The sequence below is a fragment of the Haplochromis burtoni genome, unplaced genomic scaffold (genome assembly GCF_018398535.1).
Source record: "Haplochromis burtoni strain Fernald_Lab_line unplaced genomic scaffold, NCSU_Asbu1 Contig_6, whole genome shotgun sequence".
Taxonomy (NCBI): domain Eukaryota; kingdom Metazoa; phylum Chordata; class Actinopteri; order Cichliformes; family Cichlidae; genus Haplochromis; species Haplochromis burtoni.
In genome coordinates this window covers 1,070,376-1,092,093 of record NW_024582367.1, presented here as the reverse complement: position 1 = coordinate 1,092,093, position 21,718 = coordinate 1,070,376, and the positions used below count along the sequence as shown (strand labels likewise).

Here is a 21,718-nt window from a genome sequence, read left to right as displayed (position 1 = left end):
ATGGAGAGGACAGCCACAGCAGGTCGGTGTGGGTTTCTCCAGGAGCCACAGCCAGGGAGGCGTGCCACATGTTGGTGCAGACGGCTCACTGCAGTGACCAGGAAAACTGGGCCCTCCTCGAAGTCAATCCCACCCTCGGTCTGGGTAAGACGACGCGGTGAATGAACCTTTTAGTCGCGGTATGTCGAAATTTCTCATACCTCATCCTGTCTCCACAGAGAGGTGTCTGGAGGACCACGAGGTTGTGTTGGAGGTTCAGGTGACCTGGTCTCTGAACGGTGACACGAGGTTTATGTTCTGCAAGAACTACGCCAAGTACGAGTTCTTCAGGAAGCCAATGGTATGCAGCAAGCCATGTGACAATGCAAATCTAAAGAGAGAACTCTAAGATGAATAACCCTTTTTCCTTCTTGCATAACAGCAGACTCTGAGCAGAGGTATTTTCAGCGTCTTTATTAAACAAGTCGGTGCAGTGGATGTTAATAAGGCCTGACGTCATGGTGGCTTGATTGTCAGGTTGCGTGCTGGTGCAGACACACTGACTTAATGCCTCAGATATTTCATTACATCGACTCTGCGCTGTCACCTGTGCTGTTAAACAGAAACGACACTTGAAACGCACTGAAAACAGTCCCGTCCCACAGCTCTCTAACGTGTGCCCACACTGCCTCCAGAAGGCTCAGGAGTGAATAAGATCATACATTTAGGCCTTAAACTTGCACAGTTGCATAAAGCAACAAATTGTGAAGCACAGTTAAAGATGATGTTAGTGAAAGTAAGAAAATACTGCGTTCTCTGAAGTGTTGCTAAATTATGTCACATTAGTTTGCATGGTGTGGCTAACGCCAGCATCCATGCGCTCAAGCTGAATGTGGCTAAATATGAATGCCAGTTTCCTCTGATTAACTTGCAGCTGCACATTTCTTAAAGCCAAAGCACTGCTGGACCACACTGTCCTCTCACAGAGAGGGGGGGGGAGCTGTCAGGGATGCAGACTGGGGAAACTGTCCTCTCCTCTTCAGTACATGTCAAATAATTGGTGTAACTGCTCCTATTATACATATACAGGGCTTGAAATTCATATTTCATAGTACAGTTGGCTGGAGTTCCTCCTTAAATGCGTAGCATGTAGTTGTGAGTGTAATTGCAGGTTATGCATTTTCCTCTTCTTGCCATAGATTTTAATATCTGCAATCTCTGCTTTTGTCTTTGTTTTGGTAGTTTTCTTTTTGCTGTCCCGTCACATCTGCATCTCATCATGGTAGATTTTACAGATCCAGAAGTGCATTTTAAGTTCAAACCCTGGATATACTCGGGGATATTTCTTTGATATTTTAAGATCGGATTTTAAAATAATTTATGTAAACTTTATTAGCTTTTCTCTTTGTCCTCTTAGCCTCGTGTTATTTTCCATCAGTTGACGTAGGTTGGCGTTTTGCTCCTGCAGCTGTCTGTTGGTGTCTTGAGTCTGATCGCAAGAGCTTTTGAGCAGAGGGTGCACACCGGGTGTTGACCAGGTCAGATGTTGGTCCACCTCTGCAGCACATCTGGCCCATCTTTCTGGATCTGTGAAGTGTTGAGCTGAACACTGTTTGTGGGGATTTTCCCACGTTGTAAATGCTGCATTTGCTCAATGCTGCACTGAAATCAGTCGGTAACACAGTCCAGTGATTCCAGCAGACACTTTGCCTTTCTGGGATTGTGTAAAACGTTTCTGCACGTTAGCACCTGCCAGACAATGGGTGTTATTTTCTTTCCTCTGGTGCTGGAATTACCCATCCAGCCACATTTGTGGCTACAGCACTGAAAACAAAAGCTGCAGAGTAAATGTTCTTTATTTAATCTTTGCTCGGTCACATTACAACAAATGCTTCACTTTGCAGACTGTTGGATGGTTTCAACAGTCTTTTTTTTTAAATCTGATGATGAAATTTCTTTTGTGGGTTTTAATTTTGTTTATGCATAATTATCTTTTATAGCAGTTATGCAAGTCCTGCGAGTGCAGTTATTCCTTTATATGAACGAGATTTTAATGCCAATAATAAGAGTTTAATGTTTCCTCGTTGGTTTTCCATCAAATCTTCACGCTCCGGGCACAGTGGGTATTAACCGTCTGCGTTAGTGTTAAATTTAAGTTGATGAACGTGCAGAAACCTGCATGTTTTAAGCTAACAAAACCACAGCAGCCGTCTCCCTCTGGGCACTTTGAAAGTGCCAGTTTGGCACCAGTTTGATTTCTTTGTGCACACGACTGGAAATTTACCTCGGGCTTTTTCTGATCACCTCTCATTTTATTACATTTTTTTTTCTCTCCATGTCTTGAACAAAGGATCATGATTGGTGGAAGGTGTGGTGTATATTTATCTTTGTGTAGTTTGTCGTGTTCCCCGCTCACTGATTGGTTGGATGATGAAGTCACAGGAGGAGAAGAAGCTTCTTTGTCATGTAAATGAGTGTCTGATCGTTTCAGGGGTATAATGACAGTCCTCTGCTTCTTCTCACAGCTCTTCTTCCCAGAGTCCATGATCTCCGACAGCGCTGATGTCAACAAGGGTATGACGTCATCAGAGCTCATTAAGGTAAACCGTCCTGAAATCAGAAGCTCATTCACAACGGCTCGCTGAAAGCACTGCTAGATCTGTCAGCTCAGAGCTTAATGATGTTTAATGTTGCTGCTCAGTGGTTTACACTGCGAAACCAAAACGTCTTAAGATTATAATTGACAATGTAAAATGACACGTGTATTTACAAAGGTTCAATCAGAATGATAGCGTACAGCAAAAAAAAAAGAAATGGGTCCAGCATGAATATTACTAAAAAGTAAAAAGCCAGTATTTGTTTTTAATTAAGTTTTAATAAAAAAAAAACCTCTTACTGATGCATGGAAAAACCAAACGACTGGTTAAATTGTTTTAATCACATTGAAATTCACATTTCAAGACTTTTTTTTTTTCATTAATTCAGAAGGACCAACAAATCAGACTCTCTGGGTTTCTAAGAGATTTAACTCACAGAAAATCTGTATAAAGCTTAAAGATTTGGGGCTCTGCGTGTGAACTTTAGAAAAAAATTGCAATGTGTCGTCTGACCTGCAACGCTTTGAAAATTCTGCCAGTCTTGGCTGGCTGTGCTCTACACTCGGCACTGATCTGGCTTTCTCCAGTTATGATGAAGTATCAGTACCGTAGTGCTGGCCGAGAGTCAAAGCCAAGTTCTGATTTGATACCTGTGCTGGATTAAAAAGCCGTAATCCTCACTGTGAGGAAAACACTAGATGGATATATATAGAGATAGATATATATATATTAATTAATCAATCTGAAAAGCATTGTCCTTGACTCTGCTCTTAAAACTATTTAAAACAAAATATGAGAGAGATGCTTTCAAAATGCACATTTACTCGTGCCTAAATCATCTGAGTACTTGGCGTCTCTGAGTGCTGAAGTGCTTTCAAAGTATGGAAGTATGTGATTTGAGGTTCCTGCAGTAATGCTGTAGTAATGAGTCGTGTTTACTCATCAGAACCTGCTCAAGTCTGGGACCTGTCCAGAGATCCAGGGTTTCCTGCATGTTAAAGAACCAAGTCGAAAGGCCTGGAAGAAGGTCTATTTCTTCCTGCGCCGCTCGGGACTCTACAGCTCCAGCAAGGGCTCGTCCAAGGTCAGCAGGTCCAGCGCAGTCACAGACTTTAGTCACAGTAACTACATGACCTCTAGTTTGAGTAAATCGAGGTTCTGTGTGTGTCTTCGTGCAGGAGCCTCGTCACCTGCAGTATGTGGCTGATCTGGGCGATCTGAACGTCTACACTGTGGTGAACAGCCGTAAACTATACGGAGCACCGACAGACTTCACCTTCTGCATCAAGGTGAGCTTTTTTCTTTTTTTTTCTTCCCCCAAAGCAGGGTAAACGCATGCAGCGTTTTTCCACTAAGCAGCACTGCAAAAACACTGTTTTCCCACTACGTGAAAGGAAGCTCTGCTGATGCTTCACAATAAAAGCATCCCTCCTTGTTCAGTAAACGGAAGCATAAAGCTGAAATCTGACAAACCACAGACAGAACTCCAGAGATGGTGACTGGATGTAAGATGTCCCGAGTGATCACGGCCAACCTGGGTCAGTGGAAAAACCCTACAGTGGTTTTACCTGTAGGGTAACATGTACAATGATCTCATGTTTGTTCAGTCACCTCTTCCATTTAGCATTCCTCTTGCCTGTGTAGTCTTTGTGGCTCATTGAGTCAATAAAGATCACTTTCACTTGTCACACGAAGAAGGAAACGGGTGGATTAATGATGGCTCAGAAGCCATGACGGTGAACCTGCGCGCAAAAAAACAGAACTCCTTTGCTGAGATGTGGCATCATTCCTGTTGTCTTTACTGCAGATTAGCCGCTGAATTGAAAACACACATGGGGAAAATTTGGCCTGGAGGCTGGATTGAGATGGTCAGGAGGCCAGTTCCTGATATCCTGAAAGGAAAATTAAATGACACCCAAAAATCGCTACAAGCTGCAGCATGGTGTGCATGTGGAGCAGCTACATTGTCTAAATTTATTAATGATACTAAATATAGTTTGACACGGAGTCGTGGTGCAAATATTGGCTTTCTTGTCACGAAGCTGGATGTACACGGGCGCCACCATATTGGACTAGGGTTTGCGAAAATGGAGCACTGGCTCTCCTCCTGCTGCAGGTTCTGGTTGGAGTCCTCCATCTCACAGTGGACGACCGTGCAATGAGTCTCACAGCAGCTCAACTCATCAGTCAGCCAATAGCAGCTTCTTATGGCTGCTGGTAGCACTGCATGTTTTGATTTGTTAGATTTACACTGAATCGAATGGCGATCTTTTTGTTTGCCATGGAAAATAAAAGATTGGGGAGCTGTGTGTGTGTGGCCCAGTCTCTCATATTGAGACATTTCTGTTTTATTCTAAGTTTTGGCAGTTTCTTTCATGTTTCTGTGCACCTCCATTAACTATACCTTTTCACTTGTGTTTGCACAGCCTTCCAAAAAGCCCATCCGTATTCAGGACCTGAAGATCCTGTGTGCTGAGAACGAGCAGACACGAACTTGTTGGACGTCCGCCTTCAGATTGTTCAAGGTATTGTCCATATTTATGCAAGAAACGCCTTGTTTATCATTTTATTTTCCATGTGTACTTACAACCATCTTGTGTGCTGTCAGTACGGGAAGCAGCTTCAGCGTAACTATGAGATGTCCAAAGCAGCTCCACAAAAAGTGGAAGGATCCAAATTAGCAGATGGCAAAGTGAGCTCCTCACACACGATGCACAGAGAGTTTGAGCCTCTTTGGATCGTCCTCTCATGTTCATGCTCTTCTTTTATCTGTGTGGGCAGTCAAAGTCGGAGGCTAGCCTGGTGGCCATGGACTTCTCTGGGAAGGCTGGCGGGAGGGTCATCCAGAACCCGATGGAAGCCCAGAGTGCAGAGCGGGAGGAGGGGCTTGCATGGAGGGTAAGGATGGAGGGAGGTGCTGATGCAGGACCAGACCCCTTTTTAATGTAAAGAAACTATTAATGGAGCATCTTTCCAGCACGTTAGTACCGTTCAAAGTGCTTCAGAACTAAATAAAATAAACCTCATTTCTATTGTTGGTTCTGTACAGTCTGGTCCTGGTTGGTTAGTGTCCAGTGATTGTACTCGCGGGTTTGCAGCTGACGTGTGCTACCTGAGAGCAGTGAGGCTGATCCAGAACAGCTCCGGCCTGTGACACTGACGGCGAGTTGGCCGAGACTCCAGAGCTGATGGGAAGAGTCATAAAATCCCTGTTAGCTTTATATGCAACATTATGACCCCGTGAAAAGCACAGCTTTTAATAACATCACTGAAGCAAAAACTTTAAAAGGACACTTGTACCATTTTATATATAGAAACAAAATTATTTTAGCGCTCTCAGATGAAAGTAACCCCCCCACCTCCCCCTCTGAGGCTTCAGAGCTTGCTTTAAAATATTCCAGTGATGGTTGTCAGCATTTCCACTGCTGCACAGCAAACGGGGACTGCTGATTAACTTGGCATACTTTATTTTTCTTAATTGTAAACTTCCCCTTTACAAACACAAGGTTTGAGCAGCGGCTGGGAGGAATGAACATATTTGGAATATCTACTCTCTGACGTCCTACAGAGTTGTGCTTCGAGCGGCCTCTGAATCACAGCTCGGGTTTCACTCAGTATGTCCAGATAATCCCTGTGTGAAACGTCTTTAATCTGAGCATCCATCAAACTTGCTGTAAAGGCTTTAAAAGGAAACCTGGTGAGGATGCTTATGTAATGTGGTTTCAGCTCGACCTCATGGCAAACAGTGAATGGTCACAAAATAACATCAATAATTGTCTTGTAGTTTTGTTTACATTCAGCCCAGAATGCTTGAAATGTCTGCAGCACAAACTACATGTTGTGGACACTCTTAACCGTTCACCCGTCGCTGTGGCAACCAAGGGAAAAAATGTCAGACCATTATATTCAAACTAGAATCATAAAAAGTTTTTATTGCCTTGCTGAGAAGTTTTACTATTTAAACCTAACAGTAGATTTTATTGTCTAATCCTAACAGATGACAACACCATTAAAATAACTAATGGGCTAATAAATAAACATGAGTGGTGAAATGATCCATGGCAGCGTCAAACCTCCGGCATCCAAATGTGGACTTTTTTCATGATTTTTTTTTTTTTTTTTTTTAAAGTGAAAAATATTCACTTTGTGTACATGTGAGATGGGACCAATGGGAAAATTAATGGAAAAATCTAAATTGGTTGCTGACGGAGGAATTTAGACACCACAAGAAGTCTTATTTTATTATTATTTTTTTTCCCCGTTCCACAGTGAGTGGGTGCTGTCCGCCGTAAACAGCAGTCAGAGTGAGGTGTGCCTGCGGCAGGAGAGCAAATCCTTCTCTGCACCGTCCATAGATTTTTCACTAGGCGCTCTTTGGAGGGGAAAGTCACTAAATCAGCAACTGAAGCCTGACAGCCACTGCTGTCGGAGAGAGATGTCAGGCATCCAAGCAGAGATGGTGCAGGCTTTATTTCCACATTTAATAAAAACATGCATATTTATACAGATCTCTAAGGGAATAAATTCTTTTCACAACAAATATCTGGGTACAGATGTAGACCTTCATTTCTTCATGATTTTCTCTTCCACAGAAATTTAGATTCCCCGTGTTTGATCGGCGTTTGCTCTTAGCGTGATGTGATAAACCTAGACTACAGCTAACTCACCACCCAGCCTGAGATTACTGTGTTTTGTTTTGGGAGGCGAGGTGACTGATGTTTCAACTGGTTTCTCTTGCTTGTTTTTCCTTCTCTGCCACAGAGGCGAGAGGCCCTGAGGTGCAGTCTGCCTAACCTGAACTCTGCTGTGAGCCCTTCCTGTAAGTTCACATGAGTGGAGATGTGGGTCGTTGTCTGGGGGTGGTTGTGTGTTTTATTTATTTTTATTTTCTTATTAGCCATCCACAAGACCCAGCTGTGGTTTCATGGTGGTGTTTCCAGAAAAGAAGCACAGAGACTGATAGAGAAGCAGGGGCTGGTGGACGGGTGAGTGATAAAGGCATCACATCTGTACGAGTGTCTTGTGGACTGATCGTTTGTATTCAAGTAGTTGTGTATGGAGAGTATTTAGCATGCGAATGTAAAACTGAGGTTGTGCTACTGCTATTAATGTTAGCCAAACACACAGATGGGGACAGATTATCTGTCTCATCCGGACTGGGTTAGGTCACCTAGAAGGAACTGGAAAGGCCCACTGCTCTACTTAGCCTGCTGCCACCACAACCCAACCTCAGAGGGAACTTGGTGATGCCCTTATTTCTCCCTTTTGTTACTCTCAGATGGAACCACTGACACTTTCTGCTCATCACTGGGCTGAAAGGGTTCCTGTGCGAAGCGTTACAGTCTTTACTTACAATTCCTAAGTAGTCCACAAAGCCTCATTGGTGCTTGATGGCTCACTGGAAGGCTTGCATGCTGCTACCATGTTTTGTTACAGCTCAGCTCCCATGAATGTTTCACCATATTTGCTGGGCGACCTGATTTACTTGCTCAATACAGCTTTGTGGGGTTTTTTTGCTTTTAACATGAACAAAGTTTACTTCTTGCAGTTGCAATCTTTAACCTGTAGAGGTCTCCTCTCATGGTGCTTTTGTGCAGTGTACTAAAATACTCCATACAGCATCCACCCTGTCAGGTTTAATAGAGGAAGAAAGTTTCAGTGACGTACTGAAGATCATATATTTGGGATTACTGGCCAAGTTGACATAAAGCATGTCCTCCATGTAGCTCTACCAGTGATCCCACAGGCTGAAGGATTGTCTGTCGTGCATTTCTCTCGCAGTTTTAACTCGAGCTGCTTTTTGCAGGATGTTCCTGATTCGTGACAGCCAACAGCACGCTCAGTGCTTCGTCCTGTCGCTGTGCTATCAGCTGAAGACCAAACACTACCTGGTGATCCCAGTGAGTTCCCTTCATTCAGTCTCTGCTTAAAAGGAGAAGCCTTCTGTGCGTATGACGCGCCCTAATTTTGATCATCTTCGTGTTTGCAGTTTGAGAACGGCGGCAGGAAGTACTACACCATGGACGACGGCGACACGCTCTTTATTGACCTCCTGCAGTTGGTCGAGTTTCATCAAATCAACAAGGGCATCCTGCCAGTGTGCCTCAAACATCCCTGCGTCTGCGTAGCACTATAAACCCACAGCTCCTTCACCTCACCTCTGCCCAGCTGCACCACCACCACCACCCAAACTCCCCACTCAGGTTGTCAAAGAAAATCTCTCACTGCAGTGTGATGAATTTATCAGGCTGTGGGACGAGGACTCGAGGGAAGACGGGCGAAAAGCATACTCTCTGCTCCTCCTCCCTTTGGTTTTAAACACATTCTCCACATCGTGCGGCTCCAGACTGTAGCATTTTTTTTTTTTTAAATTTTAATTAACGAGCAGCGGCCCCACCGGAGACGGCTTAATTAGCCGCGTTAGACAGACTTTTTAGCGCTTTGGGGACCATGTTGATGACGTGCACTTTGATTCGGATCCATGCTGCGGCTGCCATGAGCAGTCAGACTTTCACTGTGACGAGCAGCACCAGCGAGAGGAGGTGGTGTGTGTGTGTGATTCTCACCTGCACAGTAGAAGTGTGGCCAGCAGAGGGCGCTCTGACTCAAAGCTCAGAGGAGGAATTCATGGATTTCTCAGCTCAGCGTAGGAAGAGCGCATGTGTGGATTACTGAGAACATTTAACCATACAATGCACCTGGTTGCAATCATGTAGCATGTAAATTCTCACTCTCCTGACTGCAGTTTTTTTTTTTTTTTTTTTTTTTTTTTTGTACTTGTATTTGTGCCTTAAACAGAACCAGCTTTAATTCGTGTAACAGTAAAAGCTATTTCACTGCTGTATTTGCACAATGATGGTGAAGGGGAATCTGTCTTGTTTTGGTTTTACGAGAGTAAAAAGCTAACTGCAGAGGAGATGCGGTCAAAGCTATACATCAACTCTGTCGTAACCCTTTATTTTATAGGTCGATGATTTCTGACAGCTTTCTCTGTGTAATTGGGGAAAGTGTAGTTTACACCAAAAAGCAGAGCTGGTGTTGAGGTGGAGAGAAAATGCAATAATTACAAAATGTTTTTCTACTTCTCAGAATTTATTTGGAAAATATGCACCAGCTTTTTTTTTTTTTATAAATTTAAAAACCCAACGGGGGGAGGGAGGGGGGGGGCGCGCGCGATTGACTACACTTCATTTTTGGATTTTATCATGAAGATTTGTTGCTGAAATGTTTGCATGTATACCCACATGGGCATTATTCATTCAAAGACAAATTTAGTTTCCACTCATTTTATTATGTTGAACAGCATTTGTGACTTTTATTGACATGAAATGTTTTCAGATGTTTTATATGTTGAATAAACTTTCATATTAAAGATTCTGAATTTAGAATGATTATTTTTACTACTCACACTTTAACTAACCTTACTTAATCTGATCAAAGCATAACAAAGGGATGTCAGCCTGTCCAGTTCGGAGCAGAAACCACTGCGAGCCTATTTCAGCTCCTTTAGTGCAAATGGACGTGACTACAGGTGCGCTGGAGAGGAAATGAGATGACCTCCATGCAGGTCATGGTTTAACAGGTGACCACAGCTTGATGATCGCTCCTCGTCCCTCCTGACTCTAGCGTTTTTGTTTTTCGTTCTTGTGGCTGGTGGGTTTGCATCATGCCTACAGTCCATTTAGGTTGCACATAGTCCAGCTCCTCCAGGGTGGCACATTTATGGGCTGTTACACGAGAAAAGAGCTGATGAAGGACCTTAACCCAGCAGCATGACTGGTACCTGACCTCCAGTGGGCTCCTTCAGCATGTTTTGGCCAAACTGTTAGACACCATGAGGTGACACGCAGACCTGATGTCCTTCAGTCAGACCTGTGCTAGCACACCGCTGTTCAGTTGGCGTCAGCCTGAGAACACACAGAACTGGCAGCTCTGTTATTAGCACCCTGATCTCATCGCAGACAGCAAATTCACACTGAGCATGTGCGACAGATGTGAAAGAGTCTGCAGAGACCGTAGATGAGACCATCATCCAGCATGACCCGTTTGTCTTTTGGTAAGTGACGGTCCGGGAAGGAGGATCTTTGTGGTTTTTTTTTTTTTTTTTTTTTTTTTTTTTGGCTCCATTTGTTTCTTGTTCTGTTTCCCATATTTATGACACATTGAAAAACATCAAATATAGTTTTTAATCAATTTCATGCAAAAAGGGGTTAACCTGAATCATCTCGTGCGTTCATGCTAGGTATTAAGTGTCTGCCTTGAGGCTTCTGCAGCAGTAAATCCTATTAATCTGGGTCTGTTATCCACGATTCAGTGCAAACATCACAATGTAGTCATTCGAAGTGGAAAATTACAATAAAATCGAAGCTTGCGATGGTAAAAACATTTACAGCTATCCATTCTGTTTGCCAAATGAATGGAAATTCATATCAAATGGGCAAAAAAGTCACAATTATGTTACAAGACACTTTTACAAGTTGTTTTTAAAAAAATAAAATAAAAAAATCAGTGGGACCTGTAAAGGCATTAATAATAATAATAATAATAATAATAATAATAAATTTTTTTATTTATGAGCGCCTTTCAAGTCACCCAAGGACACTTTACAATAGGATAAAACACTTAGTAAAACAATGGCAGAATAAGAACAATAAAATAAAGCACAAGATAAAATGAACAAACAGTGGATTCACAATGAATATGCAGATTTGAACAGATGAGTTTGAGTTGGGATTTAAACTGGGGGAGAGAACCAATATTTCTTATTGCATTGCTGAGGTTTAGGTGATGTCACAAAGTCAGCTTAAGATTAATTAAAGACTTCAGTAAAAAAAACAAAACTAAAAAGTACTTCATTTTAATATGACATCTGGCCAGTATGGAGCTTAAAGATTATATAACGATACAGAAACTTGGTGGTACATGGGGGGGAAAGGGCTCACAGACCCCTCAGAACTATCTGCTGTGTCATTAAAGAGGCCCACACTGACTAACCCTAATGTTGCTTTGTTTATGCATTGATTGATATGGTGTACAGCATGTCAAACTCTGGCCCACGGGCCAAATTTGGCCCACAGCCTAATTACATTTGGCCCGCGAAGCCATACCAAATTACTATTAAAGCTGGCCTACTGGTATTATACGCTTCATATATTGTTTAGTATTAAGCTTTGCTTGTTCCATATTCAGTTTTCCAGCAAAACTTATTTGAGTCCATAAGAAAAGCTTCATTCTTATATCTGGAGGAAGATTTTTTTTTTCAATAAATATTAATGTTAGCCCGCAACTTTGTTCCAGTTTTGAATTTTGGCCCACTGTGTATTTGAGTTTGACACCCCTGGTGTACAGTATCTGTATTGGCAGGAACTCAGATTCAGAAGTATTTCCTCTAGTTTATGATATATTTACATTATGTTTTGTCCATGTTTGATGTAGATATTCAGGATAACTGACAGAAAATAAGGCAAAGCTGAATAACTCCACTTTATAAGGTAGCATCTTTCTGAATGTTAAACACATGCTGTGAGACACAGGTACTCATGTCTGAACAAAATAACCTCTATGTTAGCTGACATGTCATCACTTCCTTTGCCTGTGCCATCAGACAGTTTTGACAGCCCGTCTGGATCCAACGTGACGCCTGCAATTTGTCTGCATGACTGACGCTGCTCTACCTGCTCGCTGGTTCTTTTTCATACTCTTGTCTTTGGTTCGTGGTCAGTTTCTGTTCTTTTCCCTCTGTGACATCTTCCCTTTGTGAATTCTCGCCATCCAGATACTGTAGGATCAGACTGAGGATCTCAATAGCAGAAATGTTTTTAACAACTTTTTTCTAAGGGAAAATAAGTGCATACAACAGATTAACTAGTCATAGATAACTGTCCCACAGCAAACCAGTGTTTTAGCAAGTTGGTAAAACACAATGTAAATGTAAAAAAGCTGCCTGGTGGAAGTTACGAGGATCAGTAAAGATCTGAACCTTCACCTCTGCTGTCTGACACTGAAGCAGAGAGTGCAGCAAGTTTATTCCCCCTGAAGTAAAGACTTAAAACGTACATAGTAAAGGAGGGTCTGCCTGTGGTGTCCCTCTGCGGGGACTCTCCTGCTGCATGATGGGAAACCCTGTTGATAAGACGATTCAATTCTTTTTCTTCTTTGAAAAAAAAAAGTGTTTTTGATTTATTTTATTCATATTTTTATGTGGCATGGTTTTGCTGACAGCTTCAATATTTTCTTTTGCATTTTATTTCTGGAAAGACTTCCGGTGACTTTAGTGCAGAAAAGTCACGAAACATTTTCCTGAAGATGCTCCGAGCGAAGGGCCCGCTCTGACTTAAAATAGATTACTGTGAAGCTTTTAACAGCCTCCAAACTAGATGAACATTAAAAGACAAATCTGGAAGCCCTTTGGTGGAGCAACATGAAAGGCTGCCTTAAGGTTACTGTGCACAGATCCTCTGCTGCTGCATGGCTGCAGAAGCTGAAGAGCTGATTTCTCCACTGACCTGCGCTCTCGCTGTGTGTGTGTGTGTGTGTGTGTGTGTTTAAATACCAGTGTGCTCGGGTAACCCTTCCTCTTACTGCCAAGGCGTTGCTATGGCAACAAATTTTTTTCTCTGTTGGCCTAGATGGGCAGGTAAATTAAAGGGTAAAAGAGACAGAAGGCAGACGGGTCAGGAAGGCTTCAAAGAGAGCCGTGTGAATGAGCGACACAATTAGGGCTACATGATAACTGATTTAATTTCTTTGGAGAGCCCGAGTGGAAAAAAGAAATGAGTCTCCTCAGCTCAAGTTCAACAATCCATGAAAAAGAGACGGAAGAAATAATTTTCTAATCTTTTCAGGAGGGGAACTGAGAGCACGCCTTTAGGTTTTAACACTCAGTGCAAGAGTCAGATATTTAAAAATGAATCCAGCCAAAGTGTTTGATTCAATGGGCCTGTGTTTGATAACTCCTGGTGCGGAAATCACTGAATTTGGATCAGCAGCTTGAAATGATAAAGAAACGTCAGCCATTAAAAGTGCATCTGATGTCCTGCAATTTTTTGTTTGCTTTTTGTGTGCATAAAATAAAATTCACTGAATTCATCTATCATATGTCTGTGTGTACAATAATTAACAAGGGAAAAACTGATACTAACTTTGATACTTTGTCTCTTTTCAAACTGTTGTCATTTTCTTGTGTCTGCTATGTTTCTAATATTTTTGTGTTGCATTAAAAGTTGCATTAGCACACATTTTCTTTGCAGCAGCATAAATGCTTTTGTCGTCGTGGGAAACAGGAACCATATTTCAAAAAGAAACTACTTTGGTTAAAGTTTGGTTAAAAAGGAGCTCGAGTTTACCGACCTGTTTGTACTGTTTTATGCTTACATGTGTTTACTCAGAGTACCTGCTTTGAGCTCGTCTCCCTGCCCACCTGACCCACTCTCACCCTGCACAAGAAGACTTTATCTCATTGTCACTTATCTGACCAACAAACTTTTACTTTGTAGCTTTCTGCACTGTGTGCTGTGCTGGAGGTGATAGCAGAACATGCACCGTTTTCTAAGGTTGTAAAATGCAGTCATTAGATTTCAGTTGAAAGTAAATGACTTTACTGACCTTTCTAAATAATAATTACAAAGCTCTAATTCTCTAGTTTCAGCTTTTACTGCTAATTATCGTTCAGTTGAGTGAACTTTCTGTTCTAAAAGGTGTGTGAGAAGCTGTGAAGGACATTTGTTTACTCTTACTTTTAAAATGTGATGCGCAAAATAGTTAATTAGCAAACTGGCTGTGAAAATAACTGTTAGTAGGAATTAAAATGCAGACTGTGTTGCTTGGCTGGGATCGATGCTTAGAAAAGAGGAGAAAATTGTAATTTTTCAGCCTTTCGTGCACAACTGGAAGGCAGAGAGATGCTGATGCTTCTTAAACTCTTAGCTTTTCGTTTGAATTCGCTTCTCTTACAGGTTTGAATCGTGGCCTTTGTGAACGGAGCCGGTCCACTCTCACCTCGATGTTTAGTCTTTTATTTTTTCTTCACAGCAAAATGACATGCAACTCAGGTCAAGTGGTGCTTTAGAAATGCCCTCAGATAAAAAATATGGTCATGTCAGCCTGACCGACTTTCAGTCAGTGCATGCTGGGATAGCTTTAAGGGACACGGTGACCTTCACTAACACAGGCCAAATGAAACTGCACATGAATTTGTAGCTGTGGCAAATGATACTGAGATACAAATATACAGGATACGGAAAGGAAAAATGTTTCACCCTCATGTTCAACACACTGAAATCCAAACTCTCACAAAAATGATGAGTAAAAAGAGAGAAACAAGTCTCAGACCTTTAAACACCCGGTGTTTGGTTTTTAATATAAAAGCTATTTTTTCTAGTGGAATGTTTGACATTATTTCTCTCATCCAATATGTTTTAGTCTATGACTTCTTTTTTTAACAAGTAAAATTTAAATTCCTGAGAGAAAATTATGAGAAGAAAACTCAAATCTAAGAGAAAAAATAAAAAATTAATATTTAAAAAAACTTTTTCCTGAGGAAGGAAGAAGTAAAAACATGAGAAAATCCTCCACAGATTTATCAGGAAAACATTGAACACAGATTTGGAAGTTATGAAGAATAAATTACATATTTATATGAAAACGAGAAAAAATGAGCAAATTTATAGGATAAAACCCACAAAGTTAAAGGGAAAAACTGTCTTTGATCTACAGGGTTGATCTACCACGGCTGTTAGGCTAACTGGTGGCTAAATTGGCTGTCTCTCTGTGTTAGCGCTGTGACAGACTGGTGCCCTATGACAGCCCCAACAACGCTGAGTTGGGTGTTGAGACTATGAGCCACCCTTTGTCATTAGTTGTTTCTTGCCTTTCACCTTCTATTTACTTACTTATTTTTATCATCAATTTGGAATATGTTTTCCCAGCATGAATGAACATTTGCATCAAGCATTCCAAATTAATGAAGCTCTAACACTATTGAAAATGTACAGTCCAACTAATAATAAGTTAGAAGTACTTTGCCCAGACCTGGCCAATGAATAGGGTAGGGAAGGATAGGTGAACGCTGAAATAAATGAGCTTTGTTTCATTTGTTGTTGCTGTCTGGACCTTTGTCGTCTTTAAAATAGTAAAAACTTGGTTTTTAAATTGCTGATTAGCTGTTCGCACTAAAAACGACTTTTTAATTAATTTAACTACAAAAATTTGAAATGCATTGCATTCCACATATTCCTCCTTTCATTCATTATATTCAGACTTATGTGTCTCTCTCGCCCCTGTGGGCGGTCTTTATCCTTCAAGCTTGGGTCCTGTACCAGAGGTCTGGGAGTTTGAGGGTCCTGTCTTTCTTTACGAGCGTCGCCATGATGGTAAATGGTCTGTATTTGTATAGCGCTTTACTGATCCTATCGTTCAGGTCAGTTCCTCTCACACTCAATGCTACTTCTTCAGTCATACTTGGGGCTTGGTACGCAATCTCAGGTGGGGGTGATGATGATATCTCCCCCCTGACCTGTTGTCATGGCTCCCCCTAGCTGTAGCATATGTGTCGTACCTAGTCAATCTCTAGCTGTGAGAGCAGTTACTTCTTCTTAATAAATATATATATATATATATATATATATATATATATATATATATACACATACATACATTTTCTGTCTTATTTCTTTATTGCTTTTGAGACAGACCCGAGCTCTTTTGTCTTTTTGGCTCGCGTATATCACTGCAGGTCCTAGTTTACCCTTTGGATTAAGCATCGCATTAGTGGGCTCACTGGAATACAAAGTGAAGCTTTGCTATTTAGCTCAGTTGTCTCTGGTTTGCTGCCACCTGTATCCAGCCAAACTGGAAGAAAATCTGTTGATATAATGCCTGTGACAGCAGAATTAGGCTGCTTATGAAGTTTTCTTTGGACCAGAAATCTAACACTGACAAAGCAGGTGATTACTGTTATTTTGTAGCTGCCAAACCCAAATAGAGGTGCTTCCATTAGGGTGAGGAAAGCCAGACAGCTTGTACACAGAGCAATCAGTTAGCAGCAAATTACTTGGGTAGATCATGTGTATGACTCATATTGTCAGTGTTTTGCCCTTTGGGAGCGCTGCAGCCACCAATCATGAACCCAAGAACAAGCTAAGCATCGTAATCAAATAAAACCCAGTCCAAGAATACACCGTTGACACATTACAGCATAAAAGTCAAATGTTTTCACTGCTTATGCGCTTCAAATGCTTTCTACATGTCTTTGTATTCCTTACAAAGTCAACTCGCATATTTTCATAAAAATGGGATTAAGTCAACGTTAATCAAATTATTAAACACACTTTAATTTTTTTTAAGGTTAAATATCCTCAACAGGAAACTCAAATTTGACAAACCATAACCAACAAAGATGGATCCCTTGGACACTGAGGTGTGCTGCATTCGAGGTGTTTCCTGTCTTGTGGATGCCTAATTGGCTGCTACACCAATAAGGTACTTATAACTTCCTTTTGCCACTAGGTGGCACTTTGACTATGACTAAATATTAACATCTAGATGTCTCCAGATTTGGACTCAAACATGTGACGTTTGGAACATGTTGGACAATTCACCCTGAGTCATAACAATCTCTGCTGTGATGAATGATTGAAATTCAGCATGCTACAACATCTTAAATTTAAAAGTGTAGACTTCCAGTTGGATTTAATGTACAGACCCAGGAGGAATTTTTTATACATCATAGATTTTACATGATATGCTTGGATTTCATAAACAAAGGTGTAGTTAAGTGTAACGCCACGGCTGCTTCATAAACATTTTGTAGGTGGTGCTGAAGTCGTTTTACCACATAAGACCCATAGATGATGAAAGCTCTCATCGTTTCAGATGTATGTTGCCAATTTTCGAGAACTTTTTAAGCCTTTTTGACCCCTTGAAAAGAACTTCCTGTTTCATGGTGAATCACTGTTGAATGAAAACCTTAAGAAACATCACGGTCAGATGATTCTTCCTGACACTTTTCAGGAGGATGTTTCCAACCTATCTCACAGATGGCAGCCACAAATCCATGACTTCAGTACAACCAATCAAAATAAGAATTTGCAGATGTCACCCTTATGGAGAATTCTGATTTACATTTTTCCGTTTTACACGGATCTTGTAAAATATGACGATCTGAATCCTTTCACTGTTCGTACGTTGTAAAATATTGAAAAGCTGTGCATGGATCAGTGTGGATGGAACAATGTCACCTCCGTCACAACCTTATGTTTTTTCACAATAAAGTGCTAGAGGAATACATTTTATCACCACCAGGGATGAAAAAAGTCCAGTTGCACCTGGGTTGTATGTCACCTAAAGATTTTTCAGTTTTGCCTTACAATAACTGCACCACAAATGTGCTGTACAGAAGACAGAGAGCTCTAAAAGCTATTTTTACGTGTACAAATAGAAAATTTTGGTGTCAGCATATCAGCGTGAGCATACAGTTTACAGCACTGGTACTGCACTGACGATGTGACCCAAATTTTAGTATTTAGTCTGCCAAATGGAGTGAGGGGGGAAGCTTCAGATCAATCCTTATTTAACTCTTCACTCTTTTCTTCAAACATCATACTGCACATGACAACTTGAACAGACCCTGAGCAACTGCTGCAAGCTGGAACTATAAGAGACAGAACAACTAGGTCATCTCCTATATTCACATATTTGCTCTCTTTTTTTTTCTTTTTTTGTCAAATCATAACTGTTCACATTGACAATGGAAATAATTTGATTTTGACAGGAATTTATTTTCACGTTGAGCAGAGCATCACTGCTCTCTCCTATCTGTGCTCAAACCAGTGGTCATCAACCCGCTGCACTCTTGGTGTCACAGCCTCGCTAATCTAAAGTGGAGGTAAAGGCAAAACAACTTTTTCATGTCAATATATGAAATGTAATACATTTAGAAAAAAACATAATGCATGCAGTGGTTGCTACTACAGATGTTTCTAGACACGCCCCCTCAGGACACGAACATGAACATGGTTGTGTTGGTTTTGTTTTTGCTTTCCATCCTCCTGTCTTTCTTGGTCATACTTGGTTTCATGGTAAAATAGTCTCCTCACATAAATACCTTCCACTCATCCTGAACCATTTGCACCAACATATTGATATTAAATGCACACAGTTAAATTAAAACAATAGAAATGAGTACAATGAAATTATCACGAAGCCACAAAAGCTTCACTCGATTATGATTTTTTGTTATTGAAATACACAGGAAGGAAATTCTTTCATCTCCTTTCATAAGTTTCAGTTATTTAAGATGATAAAATGTACGCCTTTCACTTTTTATGTGTGGATAATTAAAAAAAGGAGAATATCTTGTCACATTGTGCCATGTTGTGAATTTAATTAAAACTGAGCATTGTTACATCTGACATCATAAAATCCCGCGGTGGTTGGGCTATAATAAAACGATTTATGACACAGCTGCTGCGCCACTATCATATTTAATTGACGTCTCTTAAAAATAAGGCTCATTTTTGGTTAAATGCCCGTTTCCTTCAACTCCTCTCTGCTCTCATCTGGTCCTCACCTCCTCCGCTTGTGTTTCTGGTAGGAGTTAATAACACATAAAGAGAGGAGTTGAGGATGTGCGGTTTGAGCAATGAGAAAGGCGGCTCATCACTTTGCTCCTCTGTCAGTTTTCAGTTTTCACTGCTTTGTAATTGTCCACCCCACCCTCACCAGTTTCATCTACACCCAATTAGGCGGTTGCCCTCGTTTGAGTGTGTCCAGCTCTTCCTCGTGTTGACCTCATGTTGTATGACCTCCTGGACTGCCTTTTCCCTGCTTCTCTCATCTGGATTGTTTACACTGTGCCTGCCTTCCTGTGCCTGACCACGGACTCCCCTGACTGTTAAATTGACCAGTATTACATAAAAAATTTAGATATTGACTCAGTGATAACTGAGAAGCATAAAAAAGAACAGCCGACAATTTTGTTGGGCAGCAACAGAAAGTTGAAGTAAAAAATCTATAATATATAGCATCTTAATAATTCTTTGCTGGTACTGCATCCTTGGCTGAGTGTGTTTTAGTGTTAAAATTTGCAGAGAGCAAGATTAAAAAGAAATGGCACATACTTGTACAGCACTCATTATTTCTCAACTGTTTATTTTTTGTGCCGGAGCTTTTCCATCCTAATTAATTAGTCAATATGAGCCCTGCTGCAGCAGCTCCCACAGTTCCAGTGCTGCAACGCTTTCTCTTCTTTGTCTCTCTAAATCATTACATGACATCCAGGAGAGCCATTCAAATCTGTCCGCTCAGTCTTAGAAATGCATTAAAATAACATAGCGGGGTGTTTACCTGACCCACTTTTGGCATAATAACTCACATTCACGCAAGGATCAAAGTGTCTGTCTGCCTGATTCTTGTGAAGCCTAAAAATAGAAGAACTGAATTAAAACCAGAGCAGTGACAAACAAAAGGTGTTTGAGCCATTTAGCAGGGGCAGGGATAGCTCAGTAGGTAGAGTGGTGGCCCCATGATCGGGAGGTGGTTCAAATCCACTGCTCCCCGGGCGCCCAATGGCTGCCCACTGCTTCACTGAGTGAATGGGTTAAATGCAGAGATCAATAAAGTAGACATTCTTCTGAACCCAGATGGATGGCATCTAATTGAAAGGCAGCCTGAGACCGTTTCAATACTTTCATCTGTATTTAATGACAGACTTGCCCAATATAATATGTTAACACACTGATACATTAGTTTTATTGTTTTAATGACAAGGTGTCTTTGATTAATTCTGGCTTTATGCTGTTTTTTCCAGCAGGAGTTTGAAGCTTTTGATTCTCAATTGCTAAAATGCCTCATCTATCAAGCTGTGGATTTAATGACTGTGAAACATGCTTTATTTCACTCTGATGTTCTCTTCTCTGTTTTTATATCCCTGTGTCTATCCAGGTTCGCCTCCTATCTGTTTAAACTCCAAAAATCCTCCTCCTCCCAAACTACTCAGGATACCTCAGCTCTCTAAGGTATTGTGAGTTCTGCAGACCTGTACTCATCCTGCATTTGCTAAGCTCATTTTTGGAAATGTCCAGTTATCTACAAGCATCTCTGAATTGATCCTGGACCTGACTGAGTCCTTAATGTGGGCTCTCTGACCTGACCTATAGCATAAAGCTGATAATGGAGGGCCAGAGCTGGCTGCTGGCACACTGCCTACGCCTGCAGCCAGCAATTAAAAACATATATAATTCATGGCTGCTCACCATGTAAAAGTCCACTGTGCTCGTGAGCCATCTTTGATCATATCTGTGGTGCGGTGCCATCAGATTTGCCCACACAAAATGTGGGGATTGTAAAGGCTGTAGCTTAAAGATGGTCATAACCACTGTGACGTTATAGTGACTGTATGCTGTCATCCAGCTTCGCTCCGTGCCCTCACAGGCTTCTCTGAGGTGGAGCACGTCTTTCACTAATAAGGAGGTTGGTGGAGTCGCTCCTGATGCATTCACAGGCGTCTCAATGTGTGTGAATAGATAGAAGTGCTAGAAAGCACTTAGAGACAGAAAGAAGTGCATGGTTTCACGAGTGAACGAGGCATGTTGTATAAAGCACTTTGACTGCTCAATAAAAAAGAAAAGTGCAACACAAGAACCAGTCCATGTACCATTAAGTGACTTCCTCATGCAGTACCACAGTTCCTCTCTTATCATATACTTTCTCTAGTTCCACAAAGACACAGTGCAGCTCCTGCTGACCTTCTCTGCAAGTGGCCTTAATTGGCATGACAAAATAAAGTCACTTGACTGAGTGCATCAGGCTTTTTGACAGGAAATCATACAGGAATATTTGGAATTATAACTGCTGCATTAATTTTGGTAAAGCATCTGAATAAGATTGATGACCACCGTGATGATAACCAGGACAGCAAACTAACACGACAACTAAACTTTCAAAATAAGAGCCTGAAGGGAAAGCAAAATGAGCACAAATTGTGACAATGAGTCGCCATTTATGCTCACGTGGGAAATTATCTGGGAAATAGTCTGAAAACATTTAGACATTTTCAGCATCATCAAATTGATAAATCTTTACCTTCATGACATTACAAAGGCCAGATTGTGCTTCATTCACTGGGTTTAGTAAGGTAGTAAAAC

At 41.2% G+C, this 21,718-nt stretch overlaps 1 protein-coding gene across 1 annotated transcript; it reads left to right on the top strand.

The window, feature by feature from the left end:
• The first annotated feature begins 1 nt into the window (after position 1).
• grb7 (growth factor receptor bound protein 7) lies at positions 2-9,708 on the top strand. Its single transcript, XM_005913874.3, has 12 exons — positions 2-144; positions 219-340; positions 2,505-2,579; positions 3,523-3,660; positions 3,755-3,865; positions 5,003-5,101; positions 5,185-5,268; positions 5,358-5,474; positions 7,338-7,395; positions 7,474-7,561; positions 8,383-8,476; positions 8,566-9,708. Exons 1-12 carry the CDS (start codon positions 69-71, stop codon positions 8,710-8,712), a joined length of 1,209 nt encoding a protein of 402 aa, XP_005913936.2. The 5' UTR covers positions 2-68; the 3' UTR covers positions 8,713-9,708.
• The last annotated feature ends 12,010 nt before the right edge of the window (positions 9,709-21,718 follow it).